Here is a 17,339-nt window from a genome sequence, read left to right as displayed (position 1 = left end):
AAGTGACAGGTAAAGATAATTGGAGAACAAGAGCTGATGTAAATGAACATCCTAAATTAACATCAGCTCACTGCTTAGCAACCTCTAATTGTGCTGTTTAATCTCAGGGTAGCAGGAAATACAAGTCTGAAGGGGTGAGTGGCTGGGTATGTTGGGGAGGGGATGTTTGGGATGGAGAACAACTTGATAGTATGTTCTTTGGAGGCTGATTTCTTATAACCCAGGTGTCTGTCTCTCCTCTGTCCCTCAGGTAATGTTCACTGAGGAAGATGTGAAGTTCTACCTAGCTGAGCTGGCTCTGGGGCTTGATCATTTACACAGCCTGGGAATCCTATACCGAGACCTCAAACCAGAGAAGTATGTATAGCAGAACCTTACGCTGCCTCTGATTTAACGACAAAGCACTGGGCCAGCTCTCCTGCAGCTCAGTCTCACGTCTGTAGTCTTTAAATGCCAAAGCGTCCTCCTGTTAAGCTGAGAAATGCACGTAGGCTGGAGTAATGAGTAGCAGTAGCCTAAATCTCTTGTGTGGAAAGAGAGAAGGAGAATAATGCTCCAGCTTTCTCCTTCCCTTCCTAGGCAGTCGGGCTGGGAACACTGCACAGCAGCTCGCCCTCTCCTGGGCTAAGAGAGCACCTCGTGCTAGTCTACGGCTATATAGTGAGCAATGAACACTCCTCCAGGGGAGGGGCTATGCAAAACGCAGGGCCTCTGCAGAGATACACATCACTTGTGCAACTGAATAGTCCTTGCACAGAAAACATTTGGGACCAAGTTCACATGAAGCCTGAGGGTTGGGCTCAGCGTCTTGCACATCACATCAGATGACACAGACGCAGTCAGAGAGAGAGAGAGAGAGAGAGCGCGAAACAGACCAAGATGGATTCCAGGGGCGTATGGAATAGTAGGGCAGTTGTTTCTGCCAATAACAGACTTCTTTTTAAGCTTTGCTTTTTCTTGCTGACCCAAGGACTCAGATTGTAGCTGACTAAAATGCTGGCTTGCTTGGCAAATAATAGGGGTACTCCAAAGAGACTGTATAAAGGCTCGGGCATCAAACACCCCCCCCCAACCCCTGTAGAGCCATCAAAGGAAAAGTAGGGGTTCTCCAAATCTCCTCTGCTGTAATGCTTACAAAAAACTTAACAGTTAAGTTGCGGATGTGCTGGGGCAGCTGCCTGTCATGCTGACCAGTGTTGTCTCATTGATTCCTTGTAGTCCTCGCTCTGTCCACCTGTTGTCTCTTGTCTTTATACTTACATTGTAAGCTCTTCGGGGCAGGGATGTCTTTGTTCTGTGTTTGTACAATGCCTAGCACAGTGGGTTCCTGATCCAGGATTGGGGCTCCAAGGTGCTACGGTATTGCAAATAATGGAGTCCTTGCACAAAGCATCCCTGTTAGGAGGAAGAGTGTAAGTGGCTTGAGGAAAATGGGCCGTTCTCTTTGCGTCGTACATCTTGATGAAAGGGCTAAACCATCGGGGCTGAAAGTGGTGGCGCTAAGATCTGTTTTGTGGGGTTCTGAAAGCTTTTTAACTAGCCTCTCAGGAGCAGAAATAAGTGCTGGTTCACTTGTTAGCATCTCTGTTACGGTAATGATCATTGGTGTTTACACACCTGTCTCTCTCCTCCCTCTTATAGCATCCTCTTGGATGAAGAAGGACACATCAAACTCACAGGTAAGGTGACTCCAAAAATCTTGCACTACAGCAGACTTGCAACTTGAGATACAGGCATTCTTCCATGCCTGTGCTCTGTTTGTAGAAAGTGGACGTATGTTCATGGTTTTTCTCTTTTGCATAGATTTTGGTTTGAGTAAAGAAGCCGTTGACCATGAGAAGAAAGCGTATTCCTTCTGTGGGACAGTGGAATATATGGCACCAGAAGTTGTGAATCGTCAGGGCCACACCCACAGCGCTGACTGGTGGTCATATGGTGTATTAATGGTATAGTATCTAACTAGCATGTTTGAAGCCTAATTTTATGGTGACTCTTTAAATGGTAGCTCTGGAGAGATGATGCAATAGCTCTTGCATTATACTGTATCTTAACAGAGAACTATTGAACTAGGAAAGATCTAATAATCACTCCAATGTTTTCAAGCTCCCATATACGTTACTCTGCCCACAGCAATCAGTAGTGAAGTGTAACGAATGTCACAGGGATCAGTTACATTCATAGCTGTTCCACGTAGAATTTAGATGGTTTCTGACAGTCTCTCACGACTGTCACATTTTGTCTCATTTAAGACAGCTTAAGTTTCCTGTTAAGATACTTTCATTTCAGACTGGAAGTGATGCTAGTGTTCCTTGTATGGATCTGGAGCTGCCACCTGGTGGTCATTCAATCCATGGCCTTTCAGCTCTAAGGTGTTCTTTGAAAGACTATAAATTACCATTAACCATATCGAGGTTCAGTGTTAAAGCGTATTAGGATCTGCTGCCCCTAGAAACTCTCACTCAATCATTTAACCTTCTCTCTTGTTCTTCTTTCTAGTTTGAGATGCTCACTGGCTCCCTGCCGTTCCAGGGAAAAGACCGTAAGGAGACAATGACATTCATTCTCAAGTAAGAGGAGTTATTCGTCAGTGTCTCTACAGGGGAAAGCTTGCTGTTCTGCTTCTAGGATAGGTTGACCAGATGTCCTAATTATATAGGGACAGTCCCGATATTGAGCGCTTTGTCTTAGATAGGCTCCTATTACTTCTCACCTCCATCCTGATTTTTCATACTTGGTATCTGGTCACTCTACGCTAGGACGTCAGGAATTTTGCATCCTGGGGGTTATAACAGTTTAATGGCATTAATTTGCAAGTATTTCTATAAACAGATTTATGGCGGGCACAGTGTTAAAATGCTGAGCGAAAAACTGACTTTATCTCACATGCAAGGAAAGACGTGGGAAGCTAGGTGGCAGATGAGCTGCAGTCAGCGCCTGTTTGCTTGTTTTACTTACTCATAGTTAATTACACCATTTTTTTTTCTTTCCAGAGCAAAGCTGGGCATGCCTCAGTTCCTGAGCTCCGAAGCACAGAGTCTCCTGCGAGCCCTTTTCAAAAGGAATCCAGCCAACAGATTAGGTAAGACATCCGGTGTTGCATTGTTTCTGGGAGCTCCAGGTGCAACATCTTGGCTCCTATTGTCCAAGTGGGTCAGATACATTTGGATTTTGGCTAGGTTCTCCCACATATCTCAGCACAGCTTGACTCCCAGTAATATCTGGTCACATTGCACAGTGGATTATAACCTTGCTTATTTCGTTAGCAGTGGAGTGGGTATATACGGTAGCACTAAATCCAGAGTGGTGTCTGTCTTCCAGGTTCTGGTACAGATGGGGCAGAAGAGATAAAGCGTCACCCTTTTTACTCCACCATTGACTGGAATGTGAGTATTGAACCTTTCTTTGCTTAGATATTGGATTCTACACGCTCTCAAACTTGCATACCAATGAAGGGGAGAGGCATGAGTCACTCGACTGACTTAGCTGTGCAATGAAACAGATGCTTATAGAGTGACCGGCAGTCAAAAGGCTGTGTCCTATTGTTCATCAGCTGTGAGAATCCTTCCCCAAAACAGTGTTCGCACAAAAGGAACGGGAGTCACCTGGATGGATGAAGTAGGAAACTGAACAAAAATCACATTTGTCATAGCAAATACCCTACATGTGTGAATTCAGATCAAAATGAGACCATCAGCCATCTCTTGCAGTAGAAGGACGAGGAAGCAGGAGAGGGATGACCTCGGAGGTATTGGAAAATATCCTTGAGGGACAGGAATCTTTGGAAGGAATGGATCTACAGTTTGAAAGACAGAAATTGTCCTAATAGAACAATATCTGGCTGAAGTGATTGGACCAGGGTGGTTTGGTGACAAAGACTGGAACTCAGGAAATAGGGGTTCAATTTCCTGCTTTACCACAGGCTTCCTGTGTAACTTCTGAGCAAGTCATGTGATCTCTTCCCCATCTGTACTCCTGTACCTTGCAGAGGTCTTCTGAGGACTGGCCAGTTAGTGCTTGAGGCATTCGGATACTGTGGTGATGGAGGTTCAAGAAGACCTAGAAAGGTTTTAGAACAGACATCCCATGATGCTAGCATATAGGGTTCCTCTCAAACTATCTTCAAGTAGCAATTCAGAAAGGCTTTGGGGAGGAAAAAAACACCCTGCCAGGAATTCCTCTAGCTCTTCCTAGATGTAGCTTTCAGGCCCAGCATCTGAATCCAGAGCAAGCAGAGAAGACGCAGCAGACCCTGGTGGCATCAACTAGTTCCTGGATAGCTGGCTTTTTAGCACCCTGGAGATACAAGGGTTTTTGGCTCTTGGTAGCAGATGCCTAGGGAGGAGAAATACTGCAAGCTTCTGCCACAGAAGTGACTCAACAGCTTCCACTATGCTACCAAGCAATTTCTGGCTTGTAAAGTTTCCTCCTCATGGCTTCTCTTTCCTGGTAAATCCATCCCCTTAGGCATGTTTGGGAATGTCTGCCAATTGGGACATCTACCCATCGGGGATGGTTTGTTGAATGGCATCCATGGCGTTTTGTTTTGCAGAAGCTATATCGCAGGGAGATCAAACCACCTTTCAAACCTGCAGTGGCCCGACCAGATGACACCTTTTATTTTGACACAGAGTTCACCTCTCGTACACCAAAAGGTTTGTGTGCACCCCAGCAAATAGGAAATTGGTACAGGATACTCTGGCTGTATAAACACATGGTACTGGGGTGAGGCATATGACACTGACTCCTATTCCAGCAGAACTAGGCCTGTCCTCACTGTAAAATGAGGAACACTGACTTCAGAGGGTTACAGCTCTTGACAAGGGATGGGTGGTGCAGGAGTAAATCTGCAGGGGCTCTCGAGGGTAAATGTCTATTCGGCTGTGGAATAACACGCGGTGTAGCTACTGTCTAGAACAGAGTAACCATAACTCTTAGTATGTGAGGGGTAAATTGTCAGCTACTGGGAGGCAGCTGCAGGACCACTCTTTTTCCTGACTTATTCCAGACTCCCCTGGAATTCCCCCGAGTGCAGGGGCCCATCAGCTCTTCCGAGGGTTCAGTTTTGTGGCAACTGGATTGATGGAGGATGGCATGGTCAAACCCACCCAGGCACCTCTGCATTCTGTGGTACAGGTAAGGGGACCGGACCCAGGAAAGACCTACCTTAAACTGCAGTGATAATTCCAGAAGCCTGGCGCGTGTCGACCAGACCATGAGGGCTGATAAGTGACAGCCTGGCTAAAGTCTGAGGGCAAGGCTTTTTCTGTGGAAAAGGAGGGATTTCCTCTTGCAAACTCCCTGACCAGTGCCCCGGTGGATTCCAGATGTGTGTGTGAATTTGTTCAATGGCTTAGCCAGGCCGTGGATGTGAACAAGAGGAAGGGCAGGGGACAAGAGATGTAGCCTATAGTGGGCCAAGGTAAAATCGCCATATAACCTCCTGTGGAGAGATCAGACTTCAACATGCTGCAAGATTAAAAATCCTGGACGGTTTGACCCAATCGTGCATATTTACGCACAGGACCAGAGGATTCATATCCTGCTGGGGCCAGCTCAATCCTTCATCCTGCAGCAGCAAGTCAGTTGAGTCGATGCAGCTTGCAATGTGTGGGTCTTTCAGATGAAATGGGCTATGATTTTCAAAGGATTTAAGGCAGTTATGTGCTAGATTTCATTGAAATTAAATAAGATTTAGATGCTAGCTGCCTTAGGGACCTTTGAAAATTACAGCCTTAAAGACCAAGGTCCTTTCGGCTCTGCTTGGATGCTGAAGATCCTGTGACTCTTTCCATAACTTCCAATGGCTGGTGAACTGTTCAGCCAAGGACACCAGGGCACTGCCCCAACTCTGTGCCATGTGGCTGCTGCCCCCGACCCTAGAGGTGGCTGCATTTCAGCAGGAGGTAGCTGTGGGCTGAAAGGTACTCTAGAAATGTGACTTCCATTTGCCCTTCTCGCCCCCTCCCTGGCAGGGAGAATAAGAAGCTGTGTGATGCAGTGGGTAGCAGTCAGTCAATCCATCCTCTGTTTTGTTGCTGTACAGATACTGTGGTGTTTCCCTAAACTATTTTTTTTCTTGTTTCATTTCTCCATTCATCCCCCTGTAGCAGCTGCACGGCAAGAGTCTCCAGTTTAATGAAGGCTACGTAGTGAGGGAGACGATCGGTGTGGGCTCCTATTCCGTGTGTAAACGCTGCATTCATAAATCCACCAACATGGAATATGCCGTCAAGGTTTGCAGTCTGCCATCTCTCTCTTATGTGCACTCCCACACTCGGGTTTCCTTTTCTCTCTAGTAACAGCCTCTGAAAATAAAAGTGAACGAAGCGCCGTTGTCCCTGCGCTATCATACAAGAAGCCAGGCTGGATTTCTGGGCTGCGGGTGCTGGGGAAGCGACATTCTCCTTTTGGGAGAGGGAAGTTCAGTACCACACATTACTTTTCAGTAATTGCACTTGCTGTGTTGGGCTTTAGGGATTCCATCGAGTGCTTCTCAGCCTGAACAAAGGCTGATGTGGCGCCCCATGTGATCATGGGGATGTATAACTTGCAGTAAAATGAGTCGGTCTGGAAAACCACGACAGCAGGAGCTGGGGAGTGGAAATAAGTTAGAATCTCAACCCCGGCTAAATTCTGCAGTGCTCCACCCATTGTTTCCCCATGCACACAGCTCTGTCCTACCTGCCTGGTAGAAGGACCCCAGGCCTGGTAACACTTCCTATGCTCTCCTGCAGATCATTGATAAGAGTAAACGAGACCCTTCTGAGGAGATGGAGATCCTCCTGCGGTACGGGCAGCACCCAAACATCATCACACTGAAAGATGTGAGTGTAACCGTGTTTAACTTGCACCTAAGCAGCGATGTTGTCTCTGAAAGCACAGGCCTGCCTGCTGAGGCTGAAGCTGTTGCTCCTGAGAACCCCCACAATAGAATGGTGGCAGGTCTGGGAAGGTGTCAGAGCTCCCCAGCAATGTGCTGGGGGAGATGGAGGATTTCTGTAGAGCTTGTGGTAGAACTACTAAGGCTGCTTTGGAAGCATCCCGTTGGATGTACACTGTGGTTTCTGATACCACCTGATTGCTACAAGTCCTAGCTTAGAGCGGCTGTCTCTCTAAAGCTATAATGTGGTTCACCATAACACAGCTACTTTTCCTTTGAAGAATTTATTAGTACACCAGAATCTTATGGGACTGAGCACCCAGCGACACTGGTGCCATCAGGTCTTTCAGCAGTGAGCAGCACTTCTTTGGTCCATGCTCCATCCCTTACCTGATCCCAGGCAGAGTGCACACAGCGTTAAACCAGTCTGTTCCCCCAGCACTGCCTGGTAACAAAGGCTGGGGTAGAGGAGTCCCTCCATGTGTGAATCAAAACTTGGCTCTGCTTCAACTTTTTACAGAGCTTGTGAAAGTCCCCTCCAACTAGATCTGCATGAGACTAAACCACCCATAACACGTGCAGGAAATGACTTTATTATGGCCATAGGGTGCATGGTTGCAGGCAACTCAGCCCCCAGGACGGACGTATGCATGAAAGAGAGAGATCATTATTGTTTTAGGGACTAACCCCTGCATATCTGCTTTGACAGGTGTATGACGACGGGAAGCATGTTTTCCTCGTGACTGAGCTGATGAGAGGAGGGGAGCTGCTGGACAGGATCCTCAGACAGAAGTGTTTCTCTGAGCGAGAGGCCAGTTCTGTGCTGCACACGATCTGTAAAACTGTAGAGTATCTGCATTCTCAAGGGGTGAGTACAGGAGGCTGAGATGCTGACCGGTCCCCGCACAATCAAGTGGGAAGCAGGCGGGCACGGGGCTACTATCCTGCCCCTTCTCCGGGAAGTAGCTGCCTGTTAGGATACGTTTCAGTCTTGAGGGAGGCCAGGCATGAAATCTAAGTCTGTGCCATTTGCTTCACCTGCAGCCTTGAGTGCAGCTGCTGGAGGAGTGTGACAGCAGCACCTGCTGTTGTTTTCTTCACAGGTAGTTCACAGAGACTTGAAACCCAGCAACATTCTCTATGTGGATGAGTCTGGAAACCCAGAGAGCATTCGCATTTGTGACTTCGGCTTTGCCAAGCAGTTGAGAGCTGAGAATGGCCTTCTCATGACCCCTTGCTACACTGCAAACTTTGTGGCCCCCGAGGTAAGCTGCTCATGACCTGAAACTCTCCCTCTGTAGCTCTTGCTGTCCTCCATCAGGCTGCAGTTCTCTGCTGACATTAGTTACCTGCTGAAATGTTGGCCAGGCCTAGCTCTGGCACACTCTGCCAGCAGGGCCCGCTTTGGGGAGCGGGCAGAAGCAGAAATACTCTCCCAGTACTCAACTAATGGAGGCAAGTTTTGGGACTAGGTTTCATACCCTTCTGCTGCTTTTCTTTCCTACTCTCTGTCTATTGCCTCCTCGTGAAGTGGTGGCACAATTCAAAACCAAATGATTCTCTTGGCTCCCTTTCCTAGTCTGGAAGTTGCCCCCTGATTTACTTCTGTCCTGCAATCCGACCCCTTCTCTGGGTTCCTTAACAGACTTGCTCTATCGGGGCTTTAGAAGCAGTGACCGTCCATTCTCAGGACAGGGTGGGTCACTGGCTTGCAAACAAGCCCCTCATTTAGGGGGCTGAAAAGCTGGTGTACTGGCCACCTAATTCAATGAGTATATCTAGGTGTCAGAGAACTGGCTTCTCTGTAGAACTAATATGCAGTGTGAGATTCTGTTAGTGCCTGATTCTTTTCCATAGCTATTTTGACATGCCTGGGATGTTTCCTCTTCATCCATGAAAGCAAAGCCAAGTTGAGTCCCAACCATCAATCCATGACCCTATTCCCTGACAGAGCCCTAGAAAGGTCCAGCGCACAGACAGAGCGGTCAAATCAATGCTCATTGTCTGACAGAGCAGGAACTCTTAGGAAAACTGACATCTTTCCCTTGGCTGCTTCTGCACAGGTACTAAAACGTCAAGGCTACGATGAGGGATGTGATATCTGGAGTTTAGGGATACTCCTCTATACGATGCTGGCAGGGTAAGTACCTGCTGCTCTTATGATGGGGATGCATTTAGCACACTGATGGCAGTCTGTGGGTATATTGCTAGTGGGTGTGCCCTGCCGCAAAGGGCATATTGCCCTTATTGACTATCATTCACTCAGATTTCAGTTCTGTTCGGTTAGAAGAGGAACCTGCAAATTTTCTGTTTTTCAGATACACTCCTTTTGCAAATGGGCCCAGTGACACCCCAGAGGACATCCTGAGCCGAATAGGCGGAGGGAAGTTCACTCTGAAAGGAGGAAACTGGGACACGGTTTCTGAGGCAGCCAAGGTAGGGTCTGGTACCTGAATTAAGTTTGTAGCTCAGGTCAAGTATAGACAGCTGCTGTGCAGCCTGTTAAAATAAACTTCTCTACTGCTTTCACTTTTTCCTCCCCCACCATGTGGGTTCAGTAGCTACCATCTCACATGCACATTTTCCTCCAAAACGGGGGCAGCAGTGTCTATGTAGGGTGCTTCACCACTTTGCAATTAGTGCCGCTATGCAGTACCAACCTATAGTGGCCCATCCATGGCCATTGACGCTCAACCCCATCTTCTGTGCCCAGGCTGATAGCTGCTATTCTCTAGGATAACGAACTTCTAAGTCTGGCTTCTGAATGAGATGAACCTCTCTCAGATGGGTTTGCACCACCTTTCTGAAGTGTAATTCTCTGAATGCTTGCTCCAGGATCTGGTAACAAAGATGCTCCATATTGATCCTCACCAGCGCCTGACAGCCAAACAAGTCCTGCAGCATCCCTGGATAACGCAGAAGGATAGGTTACCCCAGAGCCAGCTGAGTCACCAGGATGTACAGCTTGTAAAGGTACGCATTGTGGGGCTGTGCCTGTGGTGCCCTCTTGCTCCATCACCACCTCTGGCTAGTGGGTAGAGCAGTCTCAAGGTGGGGGGGTAGGGATCTGCTGCCAGGGCAAAGGGATGATCTGGGGGAAATTGCAGTGGGAGGGGAATGGTTAGTAAGTACAAGGCAAAAACTAACTCCTTCAGGCCACAGAAAGACTTCCGATAACTCTCTCTTCCAAAAAGAAGCCAGTTCCTTATATGCTGGCCAGTAATTTTTAGTAGGGTACAAAGATATTTCTGCCTCCCAGCTATTCTGAGTGGATGCAGTCCCATGACACCCCAGTGACCGTTTTTGTTTTTTCCATTCTTTTCTCCAAGGGAGCCATGGTTGCAACATACTCTGCAATAAACAGCTCCAAGCCAAGCCCCCAGCTGAAGCCCATTGAGTCATCCATTCTGGCACAGAGGCGGGTGAAGAAGCTCCCCTCCACCTCACTGTAGTGGAAGACCTGGGCAGTCCATGGCACCATTGTGCAGTGCTGTCACTCGTGACATTGCACGAGCTGCTGAAGATGGGAAGCGGGGAAACGGGCAGGAAAACAACGCGTGAAAGGAAGCCCATTTGCAGACTGTCTTCCTCCAAACCACGTCAAGGCCAAGTGCCTTTTTCCTTCTGAAAGACTAGCTCTTCTCTTCGTGGACTCTCCTGTCCTGGTAGAAGTTCACTGTAAAACCTTTTTTTTAAAAAGTGTAAATTGATACAGTTTTTAAAGGGATCCATTTGTGTATATGAGAACTAGAATGTATAATCCATGTAATGATGTCACTAAAGAGCAGATCTGATTTGTCTTTTCCTGTGAAAGGCCAGACCTTGATTGTAGACACATCACCTTTAACAACTGATTTGGGGTTCAGGGCTGGTGCAGCTGGAAGTCTGACTTCCCCGCCCCCTCCCAAACTTTTTGTATCCTCCCCAGTGTCAAACTAGCAGCTGTTCTTTCCAGAACCACCTGTTAGAGAAGTCGCCCCATTTTTGTGTAAAGCTTGTAAAAACCAATTCTTAAATTTCATCCTGTAGGTTTTGGTTTCTCCCAGAAGCCACATGGCTGCTGTACGAGGGCATAAGCCATTTTAAGCACCTACTTGGTTAAACTGTCCCAGATACCTGCGGGGTCTGGACCATTCCTCCTCTTTGCCCCAGCATTCATTCAGGGTTCTGTTGGATGAACAGATGCTGATAGGGAGGAAATATTCTCTGTTGTGAAGTCAAGTCTTTTTGGGTTGGCTTTGGTTTCTTTCTTTTTTATTCCTGTTTCACTTAGCACCATCCGGGAATCCAGGATGCAAAGCAAAATCTTCTTCTTTTTTATTTTTTAATTTAATTGTGTTCTATGGCTGGTAACTCAGGGTTTCTGTCTGAACTTTATAATAAACATGTCATTCAGTTGAAGTTATTTTACTGACTGAATGTTCACCCATGCCTTTAGCTACAGAATAAGCTATGCTAGTCACTGCTCCTCTCTTTAAAAGGGGATGATGGTACTTGCCTGCCTTTTGTAAAGCGTTTTGACATCTACACATGAAAAGCTGTGTGTATAAGTGCATCTCTTCTCCCCAGGTGTCTCAGTGATGGGGGAACTCTGTGTTGCTAACAGCTATATTATGCCATCTTCACTCAAGTTTAGAATTCACTCTGCAACTGAAATCATTAAGATTAATTGTGGAATAAGGCACTAATCAACATTAAGGGTGGCAGAATCTGCCCTGTAGAGGGGAAACTCTTATTTACAGGAACTAAATATCACAATCTTAATAGAAATCAGCCCTCAGAGACTACTTCTAGCCCTGTTCAGCTGAACTTTAGTCCTTCTGAACCCTTAGATATTGTGGTATTGAGACATGGATTCTTAGCTGCCTTGTATATCCTGGGTGCCTCCCTCCGTTTTGTGCGGGGGGGTGGGGAGGGGTGGATCTTCAGTGAGAGAAGCTGGGGAAATCTTGAAATAACTGTACAAGGATGTTACAAGGATGGCTTCCAGGACTGAACTGAGCAACTCTCTTCAGTGTGTCAATCTCAGCTGTGTTCACTGCTCATGAGAACAGAGAAGCACCAACTTTCCTTAGTTTGCCCCAGTGGATTCTCCTAATGGGGGCCCTCCAATTTAAAATGTTCCTTTTCCTTGCAGCAATCCAACAGCACAAGTATCTTTCCCCCTTCAGTTACTCTGACTAGCCCCTCACACTTACCATCTATTCTGAAGCCTTGCTCTTGAGATGTCCACTCGCTATTCCCAGCAACACGGGTACATCTATTAGGGTATGTCTACATCAGGAAATTGACCAGCATAGCTATAGCAAAATAATTATTCTGCTATTGCTATGTCATTTTAACTCCCCCATACTTTGGAAGTTGGAAGCAGAGTAATTAAGCTGGAGCAAGAGTGACTCTTACTCCAGAATAATTACTCTGCTTCCAACTTCCAAAGCATGGGGCTGTTTTACAATGGCATGACTACAGTGAAATAGTCATTCTGCTCTAGCTATGCTGGTCAGTTTCCCTGTGTGAACAGAACTGACTTTCCTCCGGGACATCAGAAGACTTAAGCAATGAGGTCAATGGAGTTGGGCCTGCTTACAGGTCTGGAGTTGGCCTTGATCCATAGTTTAGTGGGGGGTGGTTTGGAGTCCTTTGCATGTAACAGCTTCTTTAAAAATTCTTTTCCCTTCTGGTTTGTCTCAGGTCTGGCACACCCTGGTGTAGTGTCTCTCGTATCCATGCCAACGAGTCTGCCTTATGTTACTACTATTCCTCCTCTGTGCGTCAGCGACTGTATCAGTACAAATGTGTTCAGAGTTAGGAATCAGATAAACTGTTTGGCGCATGGGGCCGCTCACCTTGAACTTTTGGTATGTTGCCCAAACTGTTGGCTGTAGACGGTATCAATTTATTGACAACAAGAGATTGAAACATAAATGTTCTTGGAATGTAGAAGATACTTCCCAGCCAACTTTGGGGTTGAAACTTTCCATTCTAACCAGCTTGAACGTGTTTGAAATGCTGCTCATGTTCACCACTTGCAGTGAGCCTCAGAACAACATGGAGGGTCTACAGCAGGTCTAGAAACCAATATTTGTCCTGCTTGAATGGTGGTCTAACAATCACAATTTCATGCAGGTCATCACGTGTACTCTGATACAATAGTTTAATTTAAGCAGGATGGACACCTAAGCCCTCACAGAATCCTCTCCACAGGGGTGCTGTGGTATTAATTTAGATGGAATATGGGGGCTAAAGGTGTTAACATAACCCAGTCACTGTCCAACATTTAAATAGCATGAAACAAGGTTCAGGGTTTGGTATACAGAGACATCAGCCACCCGTAGACATGGAAAGATGCAGAAAAGAAGGAAAAACAGTGCATTTGAAATGTGAAGTGTTAAGTAAGGCTTTCATTTTAACAACATTACTTGTTCCCGTTCCTTTTCCCTTTAGCTGGAGAGAATTTTAGAAGGAAAACCCCCTTTGTCTGACAGTCTCTTACACATATTAAAGATGGTAATAACTGTCTTTTTGGGGGAAAAGAGAAGTTAGCTTAGATGAGCTGGAGCAGTTCTTGAAGTCCAATCCCATTTCCTCCCAGCTGGTGGTTGGGATCTAGCTGGACCTGGTAGGGCTGGCAATGTTATCTGGGTCCCTCTCTCTGGCCTGGTGTGGTCAGGACAGGATTAGGATGATAAAGGTCCAGAGTCCCAGGAGATGGGGGGGAATGACAGCATGATGGAGAAGCTCATTTCATTTTCCTCTATCTGTTGTTCTGTATTCTGCCCCAAAATCTTTCTATAAGGACCTACAAAGGAAATGGGGGGTAGACTAGCCCATCCCCTCATTATTTTATCCATCAAATAAGCCTAATATCCAACACCCCACTTTTCATTCATTAATTTCCAGCCCCACATCTTGTTTTTAACCCAGCATGATTTCAGCATTGGCCTGGAGTGATATCAACATGGCCTCTCTTGCTTGCAATAATTTAGTCCCTGTCTGTTTCTTTTGCCCCTGTTTATAACATTCATTAATGAAAACAACTTGACCTACTTTCCATCAACACTTGTTAAAGTTCTCCCACCATCTTATAAACTTCATACAATTGAGCTTACAATTAGGGAAAAATTGTAGGCCTAATTGTCACAACAGTACTCGAGTTAATCCTACCAGCTGGATGGCTGAAAAGCAGTAGTAATCCACCAATTTGGGAATAATGGTATATACAGCAATGGGCATTCGGTATGTGCAAGCAGTATCACTTAAGGTAGCTGAAGATATCCTACTATGAACTGCCTAACTCGCATATGCAAATCCTCAACAGTAACACTGAATTTATTTAACTGCCTTTGCTAATTTGATTCAAAAGTACTTTTTATATATCTCAGCTCCATACCCCTTGAAACTTAGATTCTTCTTTGAGTTTCCTCTGCATATTTCCACTCTTGGGACATGCGCTGACCATTGTTGTTGAATGATGCAGCCTTCTACTAGTAGTGCCTGATCCATTGCTTGCATGCCCCTCTCTTTCCCCCCCCCCCAACTCTCAGTATCCGAACATGTTCAGAGGGTGTGGTTATAAAAGGCGATACAGCTGGTGTGGCCACCTCAGTTCTTTCCAACAGCTACCACAGACAGATGAGAGCCTTCAGGATTCAAGATCCTTATTGATCTAAATAAGTGCCTTGCTTCTGTCTGTAAATAGATTAGTATAGTGTTAGGTTTAGCTGTTAAGAGAATGGCAGATCCAAAGAGCAAGAAGCACAGATTCAAGTGATGTGTCTTGCAGTTTTTCCAGCCTCGTGCTTAAGATGTTTAGGGAGGGACACTCTTTCTCAATGCACTCACTCTGCGACAGTCACACTTAGAGCTAGGAAGGAGAGGCAGAACAGACTTCAGGCCCCCCTTTTACATGAATCATTGTTGGCAAAAAATCCAGAGCCAAGAGCTATAAGACTCCAGACAAGGAAAACAAAAGGGCTGGTTTGACTCAGAAACCTTTGGGTTCCAAGAAGCCGTCCTCGTCAAAGTCTTCAGCATTGACACCAAGGTTGAGATCAGAGATATCTGATTACAAACATATCTGACTCTATTCCAAAAAGGGTTCTGTTGTTGAAGGAAAGGCGTATGGACAATTCTTGAACTATGTCTGAATCCCTATGGAACTGAGGCCTTCAGTTCCAAGAAGAAAGACAAGACCAAGCATCTTTCTGGGCCTGGCATTGTCTCTTATTCAGGGGACTCATTGGATCTTTCAGATCATGACCAAGCTGGGGTGCGCATCTGGTAACAAGGTTTGTGGAATCAGCATGAGTGTCATCTGTGTAGCAACATCCTGGAGTTAAGAGCAATATGGTTAGCACTAAAATCTTTCCTACCTCAAATCAAGGAATGGGTGGTGCAGGTGCCAACAGACAATATGACAGCAATGTGCTATAGAAACAAACAAGAAACATGCTTTTCCCAGCTTTGAAAAGAGGTGATGAGACTCTGGGAGTGGTGTATTACTCACCAAGTTTATGCAATAGCTCTTCCTATAGCAGGATCCCTCAATTAGTTAGCAGACCAACTACGCAGACCAAATGATCCTTGAAAGACACTCTAATCAGGGAAATTTTTGCTCTCTAGGACACTCCAAATATAGATCTCTTTGCCCCAATATTCAACACAAAATGTCCTCTCTTTTTTTTATTCAAGGGCAGGTGGGGACCTATACACTTCGATGGAAGCTTTCTTCCTCAGTGGGGTATGGATCTGATGTATGCCTTCCCACCTTTGTCCCTTAATACTGAAGGATATAAGGAAGGTCAGACAGGCTCATTCTGATTGCTTCTGCATGGTTGGGATAGCAGTGGTTCACCGACTTACTCCTTCTGTCAAAGAGAAACATCAAAGTATTGCCACTGCCAACGGATCTGTTCTGACAACAGCAGGGGAGGATGTATGACCAAGATCCATCTTCACTATGCCTAAAGCCTGGGAAATAGGTTTTTGCTGGAAATAGAGAAATCTTTCTCTGAGGATGTACAACATGTATTACTGTATCAGAGGGGTAGCCGTGTTAGTCTGGATCTGTAAAAGCAGCAAAGAGTCTTGTGGCACCTTATAGACTAACAGACATTTTGGAGCATGAGCTTTCGTGGGTGAATACCCACTTCGTCGGATTACTAACTCCAAGAAGACAGTTTACTAGAAAATGTTAGGAGTTAAAATGGAAAAGATTTTCTCTAGACAGTGTTCATAAGGATTGTAGCTCTGTTAGCTTTTGTACAATCCATTTTAGAGTACTTGTTATTGAAGAACAAAAGTTTGTGATGTCACGGAGGGTATATTTAGCCACAATAGCAACAGTTCATACACCTATAGATGGTAAATCAGTAGCCTCCCATCAGCCTGTTAAGAGAGCTATGAAAGGTGTACTCAATCTGTATCCTCCAGCTGAAAAATGCTGTTCCTGCCTGGAAGTTAAACTTAGTACTTTTACAATGTGTATCACTCCATTTGAACCACTATCTAATTGTTTTCTGTTTTATTTTTCAATTAAGGCTGCTTTTATCACCACTTATACAAAATTACATTTTGTAATTTCATGTTAACCAACCTGTTAGTCTGCCAGTGTATTTTTTCCCCCAAACAGCATTCAAATAGGTGTGAAGCAAAATTACGTTGTTTGGATGCTGAAAGAGTGTTATCATTCTGTTTAGACAGAACTAAGGATTTGAGATTATCACACAGATTGTTTCTCATCTGTGGGTAACTGGAAAGGGAATCCCATTTTGCTACACAGTGTGCATGTCAGACTTTTACTGACTGTTACGTGTTAGATACTGCAGCGAAGGCAGCTGCTCTGTTTGGCGGATTGGTTCAGCAGTCTTTGCTCAGTTACCTTACCTGCCATCCAGTCTCCTTACATACTTCTGACTAACCTATCCCAAGAGTGGGGAATATGGAGAGGACACTTGAAGAAGAAACGAAGGTTACTTACCTGTAACCAAGGTTCTTCTAAATGGACTTTGCGTATTCACACGCCTCACCTTCCTTCCCCTCTTCAGTGGAGTCCAGTCTACTCGTGGCTCTGCATTAGCGGGGAAGGAACTGAGGCAGCAACCGCTTTTGTGTCCCCTTTTATAGCTGTGCCTTCAGGACGTGCTCCAACCCTGAGGGCTGGGGAAGAAAGGGATGAGTGAGCAGCTGATTAGGCATTGCTAATAGAAGGCTGAGCTGGTCAGTGCATATCCCAAGAGTGCAAATATATAGTCTGTCTCGAAGAATCTTGGTTAGAGGTAAGTAACCTTCATTTAGTTTACATTGGACAGGCTGATCAAGCCTTAATTATCTTTACCAAAAGCAGTGTGAATGATTCCTCCATAAAACCAAATTAGTTTCATTTTTAGTTCTAATTCAGACTTACTCATGTATCAAATCTCTGCAGCAGCATCTTTTATTCCAGTGCTCAGTAAAAGTC

General features: G+C 45.6%; 1 protein-coding gene across 4 annotated transcripts in view; it reads left to right on the top strand.

The window, feature by feature from the left end:
• The window catches only part of RPS6KA1 (ribosomal protein S6 kinase A1), a 67,110-nt gene extending 55,829 nt beyond the window's left edge, over window positions 1–11,281 (top strand). For all 4 annotated transcript variants that reach the window (XM_039511193.1, XM_039511191.1, XM_039511194.1 and 1 more), the window contains 16 exons: window positions 251–357; window positions 1,642–1,679; window positions 1,804–1,946; window positions 2,497–2,567; window positions 2,991–3,079; window positions 3,319–3,383; window positions 4,550–4,652; window positions 5,006–5,133; window positions 6,108–6,233; window positions 6,735–6,824; window positions 7,590–7,748; window positions 7,984–8,145; window positions 8,944–9,020; window positions 9,199–9,316; window positions 9,716–9,853; window positions 10,210–11,281. In XM_039511193.1, the coding sequence (XP_039367127.1) occupies window positions 251–357; window positions 1,642–1,679; window positions 1,804–1,946; window positions 2,497–2,567; window positions 2,991–3,079; window positions 3,319–3,383; window positions 4,550–4,652; window positions 5,006–5,133; window positions 6,108–6,233; window positions 6,735–6,824; window positions 7,590–7,748; window positions 7,984–8,145; window positions 8,944–9,020; window positions 9,199–9,316; window positions 9,716–9,853; window positions 10,210–10,332 (1,737 nt within the window). In that variant the 3' untranslated portion in view covers window positions 10,333–11,281. The remainder of the gene's footprint in view (window positions 1–250; window positions 358–1,641; window positions 1,680–1,803; window positions 1,947–2,496; window positions 2,568–2,990; window positions 3,080–3,318; window positions 3,384–4,549; window positions 4,653–5,005; window positions 5,134–6,107; window positions 6,234–6,734; window positions 6,825–7,589; window positions 7,749–7,983; window positions 8,146–8,943; window positions 9,021–9,198; window positions 9,317–9,715; window positions 9,854–10,209) is intronic.
• The last annotated feature ends 6,058 nt before the right edge of the window (window positions 11,282–17,339 follow it).

Source organism: Mauremys reevesii, linkage group 23, assembly GCF_016161935.1.
Source record: "Mauremys reevesii isolate NIE-2019 linkage group 23, ASM1616193v1, whole genome shotgun sequence".
NCBI lineage: Eukaryota > Metazoa > Chordata > Testudines > Geoemydidae > Mauremys > Mauremys reevesii.
Note: the sequence above shows the minus strand (reverse complement) of the source record. Positions and strands in the feature narration are given on the sequence as shown.